Raw genomic sequence first — 19,733 nt, forward strand, 5'->3', positions numbered from 1 at the left:
GCTTATTTACTTGGTAGGGATGGGGTTTATCATCCTGGATGCCCAGGTACCTTGTGGGCCCCCATTTTCTCACCCTTCCCAGGTGTTCACTGAGTGTGGTTCTTGCTCCACGTAGCACTGCCCTGATTCAAGCTTTTAGGGTGTCTAACACTCCCAGTTTCTCCCTGGGCTCTGTAGCACTTGCTATCAGTAGTCCTCAGGAGAAGGTCCCCTGGCCTGGCCTCCACCTACCTGAGGACTTTCTCTGGGGACCTGAGAGACCATCTGCAAAGTGTAGGAGAACCTTTGGCCCTAGGAACAACCCTCACCCACTAACCAGCAGGAGGTAGTTTGGGAATGATCTCACTCTGGCCCCTTGAGGTCCCAGCAGGACCAAGCCCCAGAGGTCCCATGGAGGTGGCTGCCTCAATACACATCCTTTATTGGTGGTGTATTGGTGGTGTTCCCAGACATGTCCCACTTCTCTGCCCTGTGATATTTCCTGTGCTCATCTCCCAGGAAAACAACACACCCCAATTCTATACTCAAAGTCTGTTTCTAAGAGGAGTTATGCTACCGCGGGTCTTAAAAAAGCATTTTGCTAAGATTCTTTCCCAGGGCCCCTGAGCACTTTCAGACTGCAAGAAGACCTGACCTGGTAGGGGAAGTCATAGAGGGAGCTGGTTCTCCTAACCTAACCATTGGATTAAATACTCACACCTAGTGGGGTGCCTGGGTGGCTCAGTCAGTTTAGAATCCAACTCTTGGTTTCAGCTCAGGTAGCGATCTCACAGTTTGTGGGATTGAGCCCCACGTCAGGCTCCGTGCTGACAGTGCAGAGCCTGCTTGGGATTTTCTCTCCCTCTCTTTCTGCTCCTCCCCAGCTTGCTCTAAATAAATAAATAAATAAATAAATAAATAAATAAATAAATAAAACATTTAAAAACATAATATAAATACCCATATCTAGTTAGAAAACAAGCACTTAAATTAATACAGGCATATGGAATAGCCCTGTAGTGTGCTCATGTGTTACCCTCACACCCCACTTTCATAAGCAGTGATAAACCAGGAGTGACCCCCAGACATAAATCTTAATGAACCTTGCTTCATTTGCTCCTGCTTCCAGAACATTACAGGTCCTAAGGCTACAACCACCCCTAGATGATAATTAGACAGTTCTCAGATAAGATATGATTTTGCACTTTGTCCATTACAAGTAACCAGCAGCAGAAGTTTCTGTCTTGAGAGCTTCTCTGTGTGAAGGAATGCCTGTCTCCCCAGAATGCTGCAGACCTGGCCCTGAAAACCTTGTTTGTGTGTTCCCAGCCTCATCAGGTCAACCTCCACTGAGTTTGCTTTCTGAAGGTAATGAATGCAGGATGCAGCCTGGCAGGGGCTCCTCCTGAAGCCCTCCTGGAACCTGATGTGTAGAAGCTTAGCCTTTTTAAAAGGAAATTAAAGTGGGGTGCCTGGGCGGCTCAGTTGGTTAAGTGTCTGACTTCAGCTCAGGTCATGGTCTCACAGTTCATGGGTTTGAGCCCACTTCTGATCCTCTGTCCCCCTCTCTCTCTGCCCCTCACCTCTCTTTTTCTCTCAAAAGTAAACATTTAAATAATAATAAAAATAGATAAATAAAAGGAAATTAAAGTCACAGATTAATCAAATCTATTGATTATGGGAATGTAGCCTTCATGGGACTATACTAGGAACTAAGACAGGAAGCCCCCACCACAAAGGAAAAAACAAACTTGGAAGCAATAGAAAGAAGAACACGGTTACTGGAGGTGACCCACCAAGCAGTGTCTGTTTGGTTTCCACTATCCCATGTTTGTACACCATGTTGGTCTATTCCATACAGTCTCCATGCAAATAATCTCCTCACATATTAACTAACTCATTCATCCACTCGATCCCCAGAATCAAGCTGGGAGCTTCCCAAAGAGAAGGGCGAGGTGCGAAATGAGTACTGAGACATGGTTGGCCCAGTGTTGCATGCGCCTGTTTATACAGATTGGGGACTGGGTCTCATTCATTCTGGAAAACACAAGATGCTTATGTGGTATTTGATATCCCTTCTGAATTAACTTTATTTTCCCCCATCTTTGGAAAATTTTCATATTTTTATGCTCTTAATTGGATTATTGTCTTCTAAAAATACCTCCCTCCTCAAGGAATATAAAATCATTTAGGGAATATTATGCCAGATATTACCAGGAGGCAAAAAAAAATTATTTCTGAGTGATGCATTAACTCTCTCATTTTCAACCTTTCTTTGTTCCTTTCTTTTTTTCTTTCTCTCTCCCTTTCTTCCTCTCCTTCCTCCCTTTCTTTCTTCCTCTCTTCTTTCTTTCTTTCTTTCTTTCTTTCTTTCTTTCTTTCTTTCTTTCTTTCTTCTTTCACTGAGTGTCATTTGTTTTACCAAAGTTTGTCTGGGAACCCAACACGCACACAGAAAACAGTGGAGCTGTTTATGCATAGGCAGGGGGTTTGGGTCTGAGGGCTTCCACCCCTCCCCTGCCCTTCAGGAGGCCCCTGGCACACTGCATGAACTGCAGCATGGAAACACGCCCCCTCCCAATTAAGTGAAAATGATGCAACCTGCATTGTCATGCAAACTGTGATGTTCCTCCAAAGAATAAATGCATAGGTTGTCATTATTGGCGGAAAATTGAACATGTTGTGAAAAATACATATATATTAGGAAACCTTGTGTTTCTATTCATTGAACTGCCTGACCAATGGGGAGTTAATTAACAGAAAAAACGGAATTCCCAGGTTTTAGGAACTAGAGAGTGAAATGCATGTGATACTTTACTGACATTGCACATAGTTTCATTGTCTGATGATGATGCAGGGCATGAGTTTGGGAGCGATGGCTACTGAGAGTTGCTGAGGGGAAATCTGGTCATACCTGCTTTGGGCTGTCTTCACTTGGGACACTAGGGAGCATGTGCTCCAAGCATCCCATACTTGAAAGAGATTAGGGCAAAGGCCAAGGCTCTGGCTTCATAATCTGCTTTGCTCCTTGTCTGGTCTGATTCCCAAATTCTGAAGTCACAAATTCCTTGGCCCTCACCGAGCACCAGGAAGGGGTGACATACATGAACTTGGGATTCTTTCTGGGATTGTCTCTACTCCTGTGAGGAAGAATACAATTGCTCCCATTCTAAGACCATGCCAGATGCTGGTGCTCTCCCTTAATAGTGCCCCAGGCTCCTGACACCCTAACCCTCTCACCCCCTCCCTTCCCATTCCCCTTCCACCCCTCCTACACAGGCTTTTGAGGAAACCCCCAAACAGTGGAGTCCCTTCCACAATCTCCACCTGGGCCATCCAAATGTACCAACACTGTCCACAAACAAGCTCTTTCAAAGTGTCCCAAAGAGGCAGTTTCAGTGTTCAAGTAGATTTTGTTGGTTTTTTTCTTGCCCCCATTGCACTGATATAGCAAATAATCTCTGTCTACAAGACAATTACTACCTAGTAGGAGAAACTAAATTACATGCCCAAAATAATTACTTAATAATTTAGGACAAAGTGTGTTTAGATACTAACATATTCTGTGTTACTGATCTGATTCCAGGTGTCTATATACCTTGTCATCTGTAAGCTATGTGTGCATTACACAGAATGAGTACGCAGCATGCATCTGTCATCTTTATGTAATCTGATGTCAATACAGGAGAGGCCAGTGGACCTCAATGTGGCAGGGAAAGCCTGGTTCAGAGATGAGTTGACTGAATGATGAAGGGATTAGGGTCTTCCACAGACAAGTTGGCCATGGAATACCCTTAAGTGGACACAGGTGGATCCCTGGGACCCACCTGATAGTGCAGGTGAGGGCAGGTGGTCCCAGTTCTGGCCCTGCAAGGACTTTAGGAGTTAAAACCTAGCATTGACCTTGCCAACGTAGCTCACTAGGAGCTATTTCCTCCTTTAGAAGTAGAAGCTTTGTTGGATATTGACTTTTCTGGGGTATCAAAGGCACTCACCCACACTTCACTCCTCTCATGTCGGCAGGGGATCTCACAATCCATGCTGGCTACAAGACCATAGAACATTGGGTGTGCCTCTTACAGACACACGGAGGCTGAGGGAGCTGTGTCCATCTGCCTACATCCTCATAGTGGCTTATCCTTATCATCAGCTGTCCTAAGACAGCCTTGAACCTGACCGTGTCATCATTCTTCCCCACCTTCCCTGTGGTCTCACCTAAATGGATGGTTAGGATGTGCATTCTGGAGGGCATAGGGAAGGCACTTCCAGTGGAGAAGGAGAGGAGACAAGGTAGAGCAAATCCCCTGGTTACTCCAGTGCACTCTGGGCAAACTCTGGGGGTTTTGCTGCTTCAGCTGGTACTGTCCATGTTGGCTTCATGTACTTGTGAATTCTTTCAGCACATGTGCTTTGGGTACCTACTATGTGCAAGACACTGTTCTGGGCACTTAGGGTGCAGCTGTGACCAAAACATGCAAAATTGTCTGCCTTCTTAGTGCTTAGAGGAAGAGAGACAGTAAACAAACTAGTGCCACCTGTAGTGCAAAGGAGACAGGTAAGGGGATAGTAATGGGGGACAGCAGTGACAGCCTTATGGGGTATCTGGAAAAGGCTATAATGACAAGTGACATTTGAGAAAAGCGCCAGATGAAGTTGGGAAGCCAGTCATATGTGTCTCTGGGGTAGAGAATTCTAGGCTGAGAGAACAGCAAGTGCAAAACCCTGAGGCATCTTGCAGGAATATCAGAGTGTTGCCTGTGGGTGGAGGACAATGAAGTCAGTGTTGTCCAATAGAACTTTCTGAGATACTGCAAATGTTCTACATCTGTGCTCAGTGTGATAGGCATTAACTACCTGTGGCAGCCGAATACTTGGAATGTGGTAGTTTGGCTGAGGAACTAATTGTTGGGTGTGTTTGATTTTAGGTAATTCAAGTTTGAATAGATCCATGTGGCTATGGCTGCCATGCTAGTCAACACAGAAGAGTGGCATGGGCTGTTCTGAGGGCTCTGGTCTTGACCCTCAGTGAGATAAGGCCGAGGGACCAGTGGCAAGGTCAGGTCTGACCTGTGTCTCAGTGAGTGAGCTCAGGTGTTGTGTTGAGCTCCAGTCCTGATCCAGCAGCTGCTTTTCAGGCTACAGGCCCATGTTATGTGATTTCTCTGTACCTAGTCTCATTGAAACCATAGTCCACAGGGTTCTAAGTGAGGATGAAGGAATGGTGGAAGCCCCCGCACCTGTTAGCACATCTGCACCTTGATAATTTTCATTGTTAAATGAACTTACTTAGTATAGAAAAATGCTAAAACCCAGAAGTGCAGAGATAAAAAAAAAAATAACCAATATCCTGGCCATCCAGAAGCACATTCTGACATCCTGGAGGGATATGACTTATTCCACTTTCTACTCTAGTTTTTCACCTAAGTTCTTATAAACATCTTTCTAAGGAAATAAACATTTATATTATCATTTTCCATGATTATATAGATTTCTTTTTTTCTCCTTTTGAAATCTTTTTTCCATGATTATATAGAATTATATGTAGAATTATTTTGTAATTTTGGTGTTTTTAAACAGTGCTGTCAGGAACACTCTAGAACCAACCCCCTACATGCCTGGAAAGTAAGCCTCCATGGGGAACCCTGCATTCAAGCCGCCCAAGGCCCGCTGCTGTACCATCCTGCTCAATGCACCTACACTCTCTCCTTGGGGCCACGTGGAGCCGCACTGCAGATGAGCAAGCTATACCGGGGGGTGGGGGAGGGGAGGCAGTGTGAGACCCAGAGGGGGTGGGCAGGGGATGTGGGAGGCCTTGAGTGACACCAAGTGACATGGCTGAGCCCAGCTTTGCATCCCTAAGATGGCATCCTCACATCCCAGACTCACATAGCTGAGTGAATTGTTATGTGCAAAACACTGGGCATTGTGCCTGGCATTATGATTGTTTTATTGAAGTATCCTAAGGAAAAAAAAAACAACAAAAAACAAGGGAACAACTTCTGAGTGGAGGTGGTAGAAATGGGCAGAGAATGGGTCCTTTGTGTGGGGCACCAGTGGGCCAGCAAGGCACAGCAGAGGGACCAAGCAGCCCCTTCCTCTGCCCACCCAGCATTGGCTGCCTCAGAAGGGGCGTCTTTAGGAATTGTAAGTCCCCTTGGAATGCTTTTAGTCTGCCTTGCAATTCTCCAATCTGATGACCCATGAAAAGGATTTTTAGAAGCAGCTGCTGTGCATGATGAATTTCTTGGTACTGGTGGTTGTGTGTTTTCCCTATTTGGTTTATTGGTATCTATGCAGCCTTGCCCAGGCTGGACTCATCTCCTCTCCTCTCCTCCCTGTTTAATGGCAAGATGTCCACGGCTGCTTATACCCACAGAACAGCCGCCAGTGGAAAACAGAACATAAAATGAACTGGGCTGTTTTTGTCTGCCCTGTAATTTGTCTGAATCTTTAAAATCTATTTTGATCAAAATTGAGTAATTACTTTGGTACCCTGTAGCCACAACTTTGCAATTTACAGAGTGTGGTTCCCTTATGCTTCTAAATAAAAGTCTGTGAAGATTTTGGGGGAGTGCCCTGAAATTTAATTCTTTGCTTCATGGGGATAGCAGTGTAATTCTAAGCAGGTTCCAAAAATAGAAGCCAGAGCTCAGTGTACCTGTGTGGTCTGCAGCACAATTCACATGCTCTGGCAACGTGATTGAGAAGGCTCTTACTGGCCACTACTGCCACTGGCCATCCCACTGCTGCCATCAAACATATCAGTCCAGAAGCAGTCATTGTAATCACTGGGGCGGGCGAGGCAGAAAAGACATCTCACATTTGCACAAGAAGCAAATTTAGCCAATGGGGTTTGCTTTGAGCCAAGTGGTTACTGCCCAGCACAGTTTACAGTATAGTGTTCTGGAAGGAGTGGCCACTGACTGGGCAGTTCTGTGATTTGGCAAGGCTTTTAGCTCTCAGAGCCCAGCTTTGTCCTTCATAAAATAAAAAGAACAACAACAACAAAAATAGTAACAACACTTATTTCCAGAGTTGCTGTGAGAATCCAGAGTGCAGGTATATAAAACTCTTAGTAAAATAAAACAAACAAGAAGTCCCACAAAAGCCAAAAAACTAAAATACTCATAGGCAAAGTTGTTGGTTGTGTGCAAGCATATCCACCTGCAGCACGCTGACTCATTGGTGTGAAGATTATTAGCTCAGGGTCTGGGTTGAGGGCTGGAAGAAGTGGCTGTCCTTTTATCTCTGGTCCTCTACCTCTCTCAGGGGCTCTCTGCTCACGAGTTGCCCTGGGATTGTCACTGTAGGTGCCTCCCTTCCCAGAGATCACCAGCATCTCATGCAAAGGCCCATTCATGGTATGGCTCAGCCACATACACAGTGCTGACAGCCAACTCCTGTTTCCAAAGAGAAGGTCTGGAGGCCAAGCATTGTCTGGAGATGCACAGCTGTGAAGACACTCAGGCTCTGCCTAAAACATTGCACATCCTTCATTCAGATCAAAGATATTGGCATCCCAGCAGGTACATCTCTCCCTGGCTAGCCCTCTGGGCCCAGGTCTCACCCATGAATTGTGCATTCCTGGGGCTGCTCAGTGCCCTCCCCAGACAGGCATAAGGACAGAGATTTTCATTTCCCGTCATTGTTTAGGAGACCACATGGAAAGCAGTGCTGCAGAGTGAAAAGAATAGAATTTCACAGACAGGGCTCTATGGAGGAGAAACCATACAGTCCCAAACTCATGGAGGGGATGTTGCCCCAGTGGCAGGTGACTCCCCAGGGCAGAGAGCCTGCCTAGTGGAAAGGAGCCAGCCCTCTGTGAGAAGTGATGCCTTCCAGTCCTTGACCCGCTGGGGTATGTAGGTGTGTGCGCATGTGTGAGAGTGTGTCCACACCCACTGTCTAGCGCATCACCCACTTCAGTCACAGGTCCTCTGGAGAAGGTCCTTGTTTGTGATTTGAATGAGATCATCAGAATTTGCCTGTTCTTCTTCAACTACATAGAAACAGAGTCCTAACAGGAAGTTTCCATTAGTTCCCTGCAGCTCCTCGTCTGTCTGCACGCTGACTAGAGGCTCTGATTGGCAGTGATATGTGCATTTAGTTAACCAAGAGAAGGACCATGGTCCCACGTGGGCTTTGTGTGTGCATGCAAATGTCAGGGGAGGCACATGGGGGCACTGCCGGAGGTGGACCGGGCAGCGATGACGGCAGCACAGCGCTCACATGGGGTATCCACCGGAGTGTTTGGTGCCTCAGGTCACTGCCTGCCCCTAAAGCACCTGAGGAAGCAGCCAGCATGGCTGCATTGAGCACTGAATGTCTCCAGCCTGCATCCAGAGGCTTCATGCTTAACAACCTCTGTCTCTGGCAAAGAGAGTGAGGAAGCTAATGACCCTCTTTCAGAAAGAAATGCTCCATTTCTTTTTTAGGAAACAAAATATGGAGTAAAATGAGATTTTATCTTTGCATAAAATAAGCAGTTAGAGAGGCTGGCCTTGGATTTTGGATGAGTCAGCATGAGTGTGCCATGTTTTGATGAGGAGAGAAAATTCATGATGGGGGCCCAGCAAATGGAATAACCAATTAGGCAAAAACCATCCTCTAGTCATAGCATCTAGACCTGGAGGTGCTGGCAGGACAGCAGCCATTTAGTGCGTGGAGCTAGTACTGAGATTTTCTGCAGGGAGGTTTGGTCCATGGCTGTCATTGCTTAGTGAGGGATGGAGTCTTCCATGGATTTTTACAAAGCCCCGTGCCAGTCCCTGACCCCCTACCTCAGGCTCCCTAGGAGGCTCTGGCAGGGCTGTGCTGAGCTCACAGGCCCACTAACTGGGCTCATCACAGAGAAGCTTCCAAACAAAGCAGCCATCAGCTCCTCTGGAGACAGCACTTTCACCCGGGGTTGACACCAGGCCCAGCAGTGTCCTAACTCAGATCAAAGTCTAGGGAAATGAAGGGGGCTCAGATACAGTGTCCCCTTGCCCAACACCAGCCCTCCTTGTCCTATAAACCTGTTTGAAGTCTTAGAATAAAGAGAGGAGTCCCATCCTTCTGTGGCCTTCTGAGAGTGCCTGTCCCATCCTCGCATAGATTAAAACTTTATCCCCACTGTGTGTCACTAGGTCCCAAAGATCTGTGAAATAATGGGCTTCTGTAGGATTTGATCTTCAATGGAACAACTCAAGAGCCAAGTACTTAGTATTTTTTTCTTTTGTTCTTGATAAGGATCTCCTCAACTGGGGGCTTCCTTTCTTGGGGGAAGTCTACTTGTAGGCAATAACAACAGTGACCTTCCCAGAGGGGCTTTCTCCATTCCAGACTCAGCACCCATGTCTAGAGGCATCGTACAGTGACTCCACTAGTGATGCTCTCTTCTTCTGTACCATCCCTGTCCTCTTCTGTCTTGCAGAGTGACTACTCGAGTGACACAGAGAGTGAGGACAACTTCCTCATGATGCCCCCAAGGGACCACCTGGGCCTCAGCGTCTTCTCCATGCTCTGCTGCTTCTGGCCTTTGGGCATTGCAGCCTTCTACTTGTCCCACGAGGTAAGCCTGTCTCTGTCAGCCACACACACAGCCTACCCAGGTCACTGAGGAAGAGAGCCTGAGAAGCCTGTTCAGCCCTTGCTATCTGAGGGGCCTGCAGTTTATAGTTGGAGGACAGGCCCATGAGGGAGGTCATGGGCCTCACCTCAGGCTGCTGGGACTGGTGAGTGCTGGAGTCTTCTGCTGCTTTTCACAAATCTGGGACCGAAGCTGCCTGTGAGCAGGCGCCTGGGTTGTGCCAGCAGGACTGACCCAGCTCTGAGAGACGCTGTGCCCAGGGCAAGGACAGCAGGTGAGGAGTGGTTCTGTCTGTGACAGGCTCATTCATATAAAACAGGTTATAGTGTCTGCCGCCTGTACTTCAGTACTCCTCAGCTGAAGTTCGGTGAGAGGAATGGCCCATCACAGGGTGAATCACGCCCTCCCTCCTCCAGTGTGAAGGTTTCTGGAGGTATTGGTTCCCAGGTCTTTTTCATGCAAAGCATTTGCCCTGTTGTGCCTTCATGGAAGCCAGGCTTTGGAAGATGTTCTCTAGCAAAAGAAGACTATTCATGCAGAAACAGTTTCCGTTCCCATTTTTATTAATCAAATTGACACACACCTGCCAGTTACAGTGTGTTTCAGTGTTACCACACCCAAAACCTCAGCCCAGCCCAACCAGAGGAAGACAAGGTGGCTCCCTGGGTCGTCAAGGTGGAGAGCGTGGTGCCCACACTCATGTGTGTCCTCTGGGTGCACAGCACTCAGGGTTTCCTCTCCAGCATCCAGGGTTCTGGAGCTCAGGCTGAAAACAGCAGATTCAGGCAGGCTTGGTGTCTGAAACATTTATTTCTCCTGGCTTGAAAACAGGTTTCCTGGCTGACCCCAGCATGGCCTCTCACTGCTTCTTACTGGTTTCTGTGTTGATCTCATTTTGTTTGGGGAGAGAAGAGTCCCTTGATACATTGTCCTTTCTCCCTTCCCCCTTTCATGACATCACAGAGGAACAAGGGAGAGCAGTGGACCAGCTAATAATGCTGGAGCCCCTGAAAGCAGGTGCTTCTTAGCAGGAACTCTCAAGAGGCCCTTCCAGGCAGGGATGAGGCAGAGCTCTGCTCAGCACTGCTCTGCTGTCCTGGTTCTAAAGGATAATGGGGCAGTGGGGGGTATATAGGCAGCCAGTCCTGCACTGCTGCGGTTGGGCTAAGTGGTTGTTCCATATTGTTCCAGCTTGGCCTGGAAGGTCTGTCTGAGCTTCACTTTTGTGAGTTTATCCCACAAATGCCAAAGACCCCCTTCTCTGGGGGAACAAGCATGGGACAGGAAGCAAGACTCCAGGTCTGGCAGAGGTCAGCCTGGCTATGGGGCAGAGTCAGGCCTAGGTATACCCAGACCCCAGGAAGGGGACATGGGCACTACATGGGCTAAGGACACACAGTGGGACCTGGAGAAAAGCATGTGGACAGATGCCCTCTGTGTGTAGAACATAGAGCCTGCCTGTTCCTGTGTAAACTGCACTCTGAACCTGGGTTAACATGCTACAAATAGGCCATGATAGTTTCACTAAGAAAAGGAAGGTCAGGAGGGTAGAGCAAAGAGAAACAGCTTCTCACACATCACATGCCATTCAGATTTTCACTTAAGCTCAACTTAAGCCCTCCCCCAATATCCCAGTCCTGCCACCTGCAATGGTGAGGCAGGGTGGGTCACTCCCAGTCTCCTGGGTCAACCCTGCCAAGAAAGCCCTTTACCTACCCTGGCTGGGAGGTGGGGGGAGTACTCAGAGCTATATTTTGGTTGCCAAATTTTAGATGGGGACAGATGTGTTCAAACATCCAACATTGACATGAACATGTAGGCAAGGTGCTGGATGAAATGAGCACCGAGTAAATGGCTGGGCACAGGGAAAGGAGGGAGAGGCTGCCCCTGTCTTGGCTGCTCCACATCCTGGGTGAGGCCCCTGTCTCTGGAGCAGGGCAAGCTGTGCACAGCACCTTTGTCTGAAAAACCGAGGCCACAGTTGCCAAGGCTGGCATTTAGATCCTTTCTTGGAGAGTAATTTTATTCTTCACACCTTAAGAACCTCTTACTTGGGCCTGATGCATCAGACGTTTAATACCTTCAGTGGTAAAGACGATTCTGAGTATTTGTTTAATAGTGAATGTGAAATATAGTGTCTATGGAGGCCTCTGCTCACACTGCTCTGAGGTGAAGAGCAGACATTGTTGAGGAGTTTAGGGGTTTCCTGCAGCACTGGAATTAGAAGATGGTTTCCAGGGGATCCTGGGCTCTCAGTCCCCCTTTTCATTATGCTGTGAGCATGGATTTCCTTCAGGGGAACCCCAACAGAGAAGAGGTGCCACATTTCATAGAGAACTCTGCAGGTGAGTGCGCTTCACAAGGCCTGTGTCCAGATCCTTCTCCCTGGGCTGAGACCCATGCCCACAAAGCTCACTGCTTATAGCCCACAGCTGTGGCACTTTGGGGCTTTCCTGCAGACCTGGGAGACAACCAGCCTGGGCACACAGAACTCCAGTCCAGCCATCAGGCTGCCGGGCATTCTGTTTGTGTCTCTTCGGCCCAATTGCAGACACAAAGTCTGCAGCAGGTATTGGAGGAGAGCTGCCAAGGGGAGAGCACTCAGCTCGCAGTAGAACAGACACACTCTGAGAGTCATTACACTAAATTAAATCAGTGCTTTCCTGGGCAAGGCCAGCTGGGAGCTCTCCCTGGGGCACTGGAGAGAGGAGAGCCCAGAGCCGGTTTCTGCAGGGTCCTTTGTTGGTGGCCATAGGCACCTCCTGCTGCCCTCAGGGTCTGGGGGGCTGGGATGGTGATGTCAGAGTGGAGCAAACAGCCTATCTATGAAGCCAGGAGACCTCTAGGTTCCAAACGCTGATTCACAAGGAAATCTTTGACATCTAAGTGTGACTTAGGGTATTTTTTTTTCTTTTTATCATAGATCATACCTCAGCGTAGTCACTGACAATTAGATGATATCTGTACATTGTCAAAATATCCACTCAATGGACTACTCAGTAACATGTGAGTCCATTCCAGGAAAACACAACAAAGCAAATCTCAGTGGTTAGATGACGTAGAGCAGTGGGGAGGAGAGTTAATAGGATCCCTGGACTTACAAAACCCAGTTTATTTTTTTTTCTGCCTTATTCCGGCTGGGTCCAGGTCGGCAGGCAACTTTGCCAGGCCTGTTTCCTGATCCAGAAAACAGTATCAAAATAACCTACAGCATGCAGCTAGCTGAGTCAGCGAAGTGAAGTTAGAGAGAAAGTCCCCAGAAGGTTCCTGCAAAGAAGCAGGTGCTGATCATGCTCTACTGGAAATCCCACTTGTCTGTGTACATGTGGGTCTCTAGGTGAAGGGATACCTGGAAGGAGACAGGATATTTTCTCTAACATGTTTTATAATTAAAAAGGTGTTAATTAAGTACCAGTAACAATAGTACTGAAAGTGTTAGTAAAGCAGGTGACATCTGCTGAGCACCTATTAAGTCCTATGTTAAATACTGCGCACCTGGCTGCTTGGGGAGTGGTCCTGACCAGCAGCATCAACAAACCCAGAGCTGTCAAAAATGCACACTATCTGGCCCCAGCACAGACCTGCTTGATCAGAGCATCTGGGGGTAGAGCCCACGAATCTGCATTTGAACATAGGAAGACTGTGAGGCAGCAGTACCATCATATGGTACCCACTCTGTGGGTCATAAAACCGGGGTCCAGTGAAGTCAGATGGTGTCCTAAGGCCAAAGGTGGCTGACAGTGAGCTGGGATTACCAGAATGGCCTGGCTCGGAGCCACCTTTGGAAGAGGCAGCTGGCGGGGCCTGATCAGGAAGAAGGGCTTGATGTGGAGGCCAGTGGGGGGATGAGCATGGCATTCATCACAACCTTATTTTACTCCAGCAACATTAATTGTTTGATCCAGCCCCCAATGCAAGCAGATTTTGTAAACCAGTTTACAGAGGGGAAAGTGTTGTATGCAATTTTGGCAGATTCGTCTAGGAACTAATGCTTCTCAATGATGTGGAGGATGGAAATGAATCCATAATTTGCCAAGTGACTGCTGTGAGCTACTTATTGCACACACTTTTTCTTATTTAACCTTTGCAATGAGTCTGAAAGGTGGACAGTTATTATCCTCACTTTGTGGATGACAAAGCTGAAGTTTCAATGGATTAAATGACAGATAGAAATCAGAGAGGTAGCAAGTATGGGTACATGATGCAAATATCAGTATTTCTAACCCTTAAAATGCAATCTTCTATGACGTATTATTGACTTTTATCTGTTAGCAAACAGAATTAGAAGCACAGGACTTCTTCTAAACCCACCATCCCTGACCCCACTTATAGCAGGGTAAAGTGAGAAAGACACATCCACTCTAGTGGACCCTCAGTGCCTCACTCAGTCCCATGGGGCAGGTGCTAATGAGGCAGAGGCTGGGGGCCCTCCCCAAGGAGTCCTTGGGTCTGGGCTCAAGTGCTGGGCAGGCCGGAGGTTTGTATGTGCTGCGTCTGCTGCAAATGTCTCCTGAATTCGAGTATTTATTATGTCTTGATTTCATTTCATTTCATAAAATGTTTCTTTCTTTTACTAACTGAAATATCATAACAGTAATTAAATGAAAAATGGGTATTAAGAATAAGATTATGAATCTTATGAATAGCACCAGCAAAGGGAATTGGACAAATTAGGGGGAGGAAAGAGGAATCTCTTTATAGTATAAAACCAAGAAGAACGAGAGTCCAACCTGGCATATGATAGTGCCCTTAAAATCCAGTCATTCATCTGACATTTATTGAGCTCCTACTATGTGCCAGGCCATCCTCTGGGTGCAGGGATATAGCAGTGACCAAAACAGAACTCCAGCTTCACAGAACTGACATTCTCATGATGAGAAGCAAAGAACATACAAAAGTAAACTTATAGCATATAGTTTACTATAGTGTTATGTTATAAAAGAGAAAAATTAAGTTGGAAATGGATATGGGGCATACATTTATAATTAGGGTGGCCATGGAAGGACTTGCTGAGGGAGTGACATTTAATAATGAAACTACAGGCTGATCCATGAGGATCTCTTGAGGAAGAGCTTCTGGGCAGAGGGACAGCCAGTGCAAAGGCCCTGAGTGAGGAACATTCCTGGTGCATACAGGGAATGATTTGGAAGCCAGTGTGGCTGCAGCAGGTGCCCTTTGATTGTGGAAGAGTAAATAAGACAAGAGAGGGGTGAGGTGAGGCAGAGCCCACAGGGCCTTTTAGGTTGTAACAGTGACTCGGGCTTTTTCTTTGGGCTGAGAAGCCACTGGGTTGTTTGAGCAGAGGAAAGACACCATCTGTCTACACTCTATCAGGGGAGCATGTGGAACATAAGGATAGGAGACAGCATGTTGGAGTCTGGTATAATCATCCAGGAGTAGACCATCCAGTAGTGATCTGGACCACTGTCACGGTTGGGAATTTAGTGAGAGGTAGAGACACCAGGATGGCTTTTGGAAGAATGACCAACAGATTTCCGTTGTGGGTGTGAGACAGAGAGAAGGGAAGGAACTACTGGATGATGGGTTCCACTGGCTGGGGGGACATGCTGGCTGTGTGCCACAGGAGCAGATGGAACCAGACTTTGACCCTGTCAGGTTTTCAATGCCTGCTGGCATCCAAGTGGAGACACTAAGAAGGCAGCTTGTTGTGTGCTGCCTTCTGTGAATTTGGGATTCAAGAGAGAAGTCTGGGCTGAGGACGGGAATGGAGGATGAGGTCTAAACATTGAGCTCTCAGCAATGAGGAGGCTGGTGGCAGCATTGGCAAGAGCAGTTTCCAGAGTGCTGGAAGTGAAAGGCTATGTCTATGGGTTCAAGAAGGAACAGGAAAGAACAATCCCTGAGCTGTGCTGCTGGGAACTGGAATGGCAGGCACTGTGCAGGGGGCATGGGAGGTGGTCATGGGTGCTGAGGATGTTCCATTTCTTGACCCAGGTGCTAGTTACACACTTGCCAGTATTCCCACAAAGGTAAAGCTCGGTAAGTGAAAACTGGTCATTTATTGAGCATTGCATTTAATGATTTGTGCACTTTTCTGTAGGTATATTTTAACCAAAAAAAATTTTTTTAAAGATTATGGGAAGAAAGCGATTGGATATGATGCATCAAGTTATCTTTTTTGAAGAAATTTGCTGTAAACAGAAAGAGAAAGGGGGAATAGTTAATAGGAGAGGTCATGTTAAGAAAAGTTATTCTAAGTGGAAGAAATCATAGCATATTTGTATGCTGAAGAACATGATCCAACAGAGAGGGGAAATTGACTTGGCACTCGAGGGGAAGGGGGAGCTGGTGAAAGAGAATTTCTTGAGAGATGATCTTGAGTGGGTAGGCATAGTAAGTGGAAGCAGTTGTCTTTCTTTGAAAAAAATATTTATTTACTTTGAGAGAGACAGAGACAGCACGAGTAGGGGAAGGGCAGAGAGAGAAGGAGACGGAGAATACCAAGTAGGTTCTTCTGTGAGCACAGAGCCTGATGCAAGGCTTGAAGCCACAAAACTGTGAGATCATGACCTGAGCCAAAACCAAGAGTCGGACACTTAACCCACTGAGCCACACAGTCGCCCCGAAGCAGTTGTTGTCCTTAAGAGTTCCCTAGTTCATGCAGCGCCACAGGAGGCAGGTGGGGTGCAGAGCCCTCATCTTAGGGCTCCAGGTTCCTGAGTTGCTCAGGAAGCTCCTAAGGTAGCAGGGGTTGAAGTCCTAGAAGGAAGGAGGAGCTGAGGGCCAGGGAGAGCATGCAGGATTGTGGCCCCTGATGCCCCTGTGCATGTCTTGGCAGCAAGACCCTCTGCAGGGCTCCCCTGCCTAATTCTTTGGGGCCCAGGCAGAGGGGATGCACCAGGGCTGCCAACTTGCCTGAAGAAGACCACAAGCAAGGGATGCAGGGACTCAGTACATAGGCAAAGGAGTAGGTGTGAGGATGGGCTGCAGAATTTGGACAAAATAAGAAGGGAAGGAAGGATGCGAGGGCAGTGGGGGGTGGACAGTGATAAGTGCCCTAGTACTGCACATTTGCTGTGCTCAGGCACTATGCCCTCACTCACTCCCTGTGCCTCTGAGGAGAGTCCTCCTGTCCCCATTTTCAGGTGATAAAATAGGCCCAGAGAAATCAAGTAGGTCACATCTCCAGGGGCAGAGCCAGGATCAGCCCCCAGCCCCTCACCCAACATCACTGTCCAGGTTGCTGCTCAGTAATTATGTACTTGATTACTGATTCCACCCAAATAGCACTCAAGTGTTAGAGAAACTCTGGGCCTTGCTTTAGACATTATGAATACTCATATAGGGGAAAATATCTAAGTCTTAGATCTTTTCCTCTTGTTTTCTCAGTGAAATAACAACCCTGATTATAGCTCCTAGAGATATGCCTGTCCTTCCCCCATCTGACTCCAGTAGGACTGGATAATATTAAATTATAGGAGAGAACCAAGCAGTCCTGAGTAATAATATATACTAAAGGTACTTGTTCTTTTTCCTGAATTTGACTTTCTCTAGCAGAGTAGAAACATAAGTCAAGTACATTGCAGGCTGTCTTCTTCCCTCTGAATAAGTGGCTGTACAAATTCTGCAAAGGTGGAGGGAGACAATTATGGCATTTGGGGTGTGAAAACATGTCACTCATATAAGCCCTGGTAGAAGACATGGGGAACATCTTTACTGTCCAATGGGAATTAAATGCTTCCCTCCTGAATCTCCACCTTGGATGTTAACACTAATTGATTATGGCTGATTTGTAGGATTCTTGACAATGTTTTCACCCAATTTCCCAGAAAGAACCCAAACTTTTCTGTAATCACTCAAGACATTGTGCCACTCAAAGAGAGTGACGGAATGGTTTCCTTGGAGATTGCCAAATAATGCCACTTGCTGGATTTGCTGTTGTAGTTGATTCTTGAGCCACCACATTATCGGTACTAAAAAGAACCAACCCATGGGGCCATTGGGACATTGGGCCATAGATGACTTACCCCATCTTCCTATGTATTGATATGGAAAGAACAAACTGATCTGCCCTTAGAAAAATGTGATATTGGTAAGATGATTTGAAAATAGGGAGCAGGAAACTGTTACAGACTTCTGCTCATTACCTAGACTTTTGATGTCTTGCAGCTGGAATAACTCGTGTGTATGTGTGTGTGTGTGTGTGTGTGTGTGTGTGTGTGTGTGTTTATTTTGCTAAGAGCAACTTGGAGAGATGATTAAATGTGAAGAAATCTTTTTCCTTGCCACATTGCTTCTTCACAGCACCCACATATGTGTTTTTCTACATGAGGTTTCTGAGTCCTTGCCCTTCCCCCAAGTCACCCTCAGATGTCAAAGACCATCAACCGGACACCTTCACATTTATGTGGTTAGTCTGTGTGCCAGCCACAGGGGTGTCACTCGCTGCCCACAGGTGTTGTGACTTGTGCAATAGGCAAAGGAGCATCTGACTTTGAGCATCTGATATTCTTGTTGCTGAGGTGCAGAGCTTCCTGACACCACAGAGAGGTACATGCAGTGTCTGGGGGTGCTGAGGCAATGGGATTATTTCCTCCGCGGGGGATCAGGGAAGAGATGGACCCTAAATTTCCTCCTCCTTCCTTCCTTACCCCCAGCCTACCACTCAAATCCTTCTCATGGTCTTCCACAATGCATTCAGAGGAGCTGTCTTGACAGCACTGCTCAGGAGACAGATGATGGATATCCACTGTGCATTTGTCTGCAGCTAAAAGTGCAAGCTAAGAAGGAAGAAATAGTGTGAGCACAAGAGATCCTGTCTTTATATTATGGGAAGGGCTGCATGTGCTTTTCCGTATTTCTGTTCTAATATTTCAGAACACATTTTACCTCCCCAGGGACTGCCCTATTCCATGTTATGAATGATTGTGAAAGAGCTATAGTTATTACAGAGTGTACAAATTTTGGCCTTATTCATCAGGAGCTGCTGGGCTGGGAGAGGGAGAGCCCTAGCTGCAGTGGCTGAGTGTGGCCCTGGCCCAGCCTGTGGGGGCTGGGACGGGGGTCACTGCCTCCCCTGTGGGACCCTGGGAGATGCCTAACGCCATAGCAGCAGACTAATAAGCACCGAAAATAAAGATTTGCCAGCCTCTTGGACTTTCCCTAGGCTCCCTAGAACATGGAACCTGCAGCAAGGTTGGGGTTCTAATGCTTTATTTGGAGGTACAACCCCAGGTCAATGAAAGTGAAGGGAAATGGAAATGGTGCATGGAAGGGAAGAAAGAAATGCAAGTGGGTGCCTTACCATGCTGGCCACCACCTCCCAGTGGAGGAAGGTGGCTGCTCAGCACACAGGACCTCTCTGGCAGGGGCCACTGGAGAGGGAACTTCGTCCTGCTCCCATGGCCCTGCACAGGTAGAGTGATGTGCCTGCCTGGGATGTAGTGGAGGAGAGGCCTGGGGCAGAGGAGGCAGTGACCAGCCGGAGGCAGGAACCTGAGGGGCTCTGAGACACAGGAGATGTGTCTCATGTCCCTCCTCCTGAAAGCACTGAGCTAATCACCTGGGCATCCAGCAACCTGAAGCTTTAGCTCCTGTTATCCTCCAAGGACTGCCCCTCCTCCGAGGACACAGGAGTATTGAAAACGTAGCAGGAACACTTGTGGCCCAAACCAGACTGACACCAAAAGTAAAGTGTAATAAGTAATAAGGCAACATCCAACCTTTATTCTTTACAAGGCAAGAGCAGCAGCACTCCATAGAACCAGAACTACAGTAAGAACATTGCCTTAAATTTGAGCTGGGAAGTGTGCAAAGTACTTTATGGGCACCTAATTATTACAATGGCCCTATTAAATGAGGTACCAGTATTATCACCATTTCACAGATGAAAAAGGTGGGTAGACCCTGTTCACATCAGGGTATGTGCTATTTATGAATCCTTCAGATACACTCAGAGCCACTTCTTCAGAACAAGTTTACAGCGGATCACCTTTCATCCTCATGAGGACCACTGGCTGAGAGGCAGTTTCCCTCTGGCCTGACAAGTGAGGAAGCTGAAGCTCAACAAGGCTGTTTAACTTATTCAGAATCACACAGCAGGTTAACTGCACAGTAGCGTGGGGCTCACAGGGGGTGAGGTTCCAAGGAAACACCGCAATACCAGTAAAGTCCCTCTGTGCCCACCTTTGGCTCCTAGAAGTTCTAATACAGTCTCATCTAT

At 47.3% G+C, this 19,733-nt stretch overlaps 1 protein-coding gene across 1 annotated transcript in view; it reads left to right on the top strand.

Annotated features, from left to right (window-relative positions):
* Positions 1 to 19,733, top strand: part of SYNDIG1 (synapse differentiation inducing 1) — a 121,647-nt gene that overhangs the window by 43,430 nt on the left and 58,484 nt on the right. Inside the window, exon 3 of the mRNA XM_042931788.1 lies at positions 9,395 to 9,532. Within this exon, the coding sequence (XP_042787722.1) occupies positions 9,395 to 9,532 (138 nt within the window). The remainder of the gene's footprint in view (positions 1 to 9,394; positions 9,533 to 19,733) is intronic.

This window comes from Panthera leo, chromosome A3, assembly GCF_018350215.1.
Source record: "Panthera leo isolate Ple1 chromosome A3, P.leo_Ple1_pat1.1, whole genome shotgun sequence".
In the NCBI taxonomy this organism is placed as follows: domain Eukaryota; kingdom Metazoa; phylum Chordata; class Mammalia; order Carnivora; family Felidae; genus Panthera; species Panthera leo.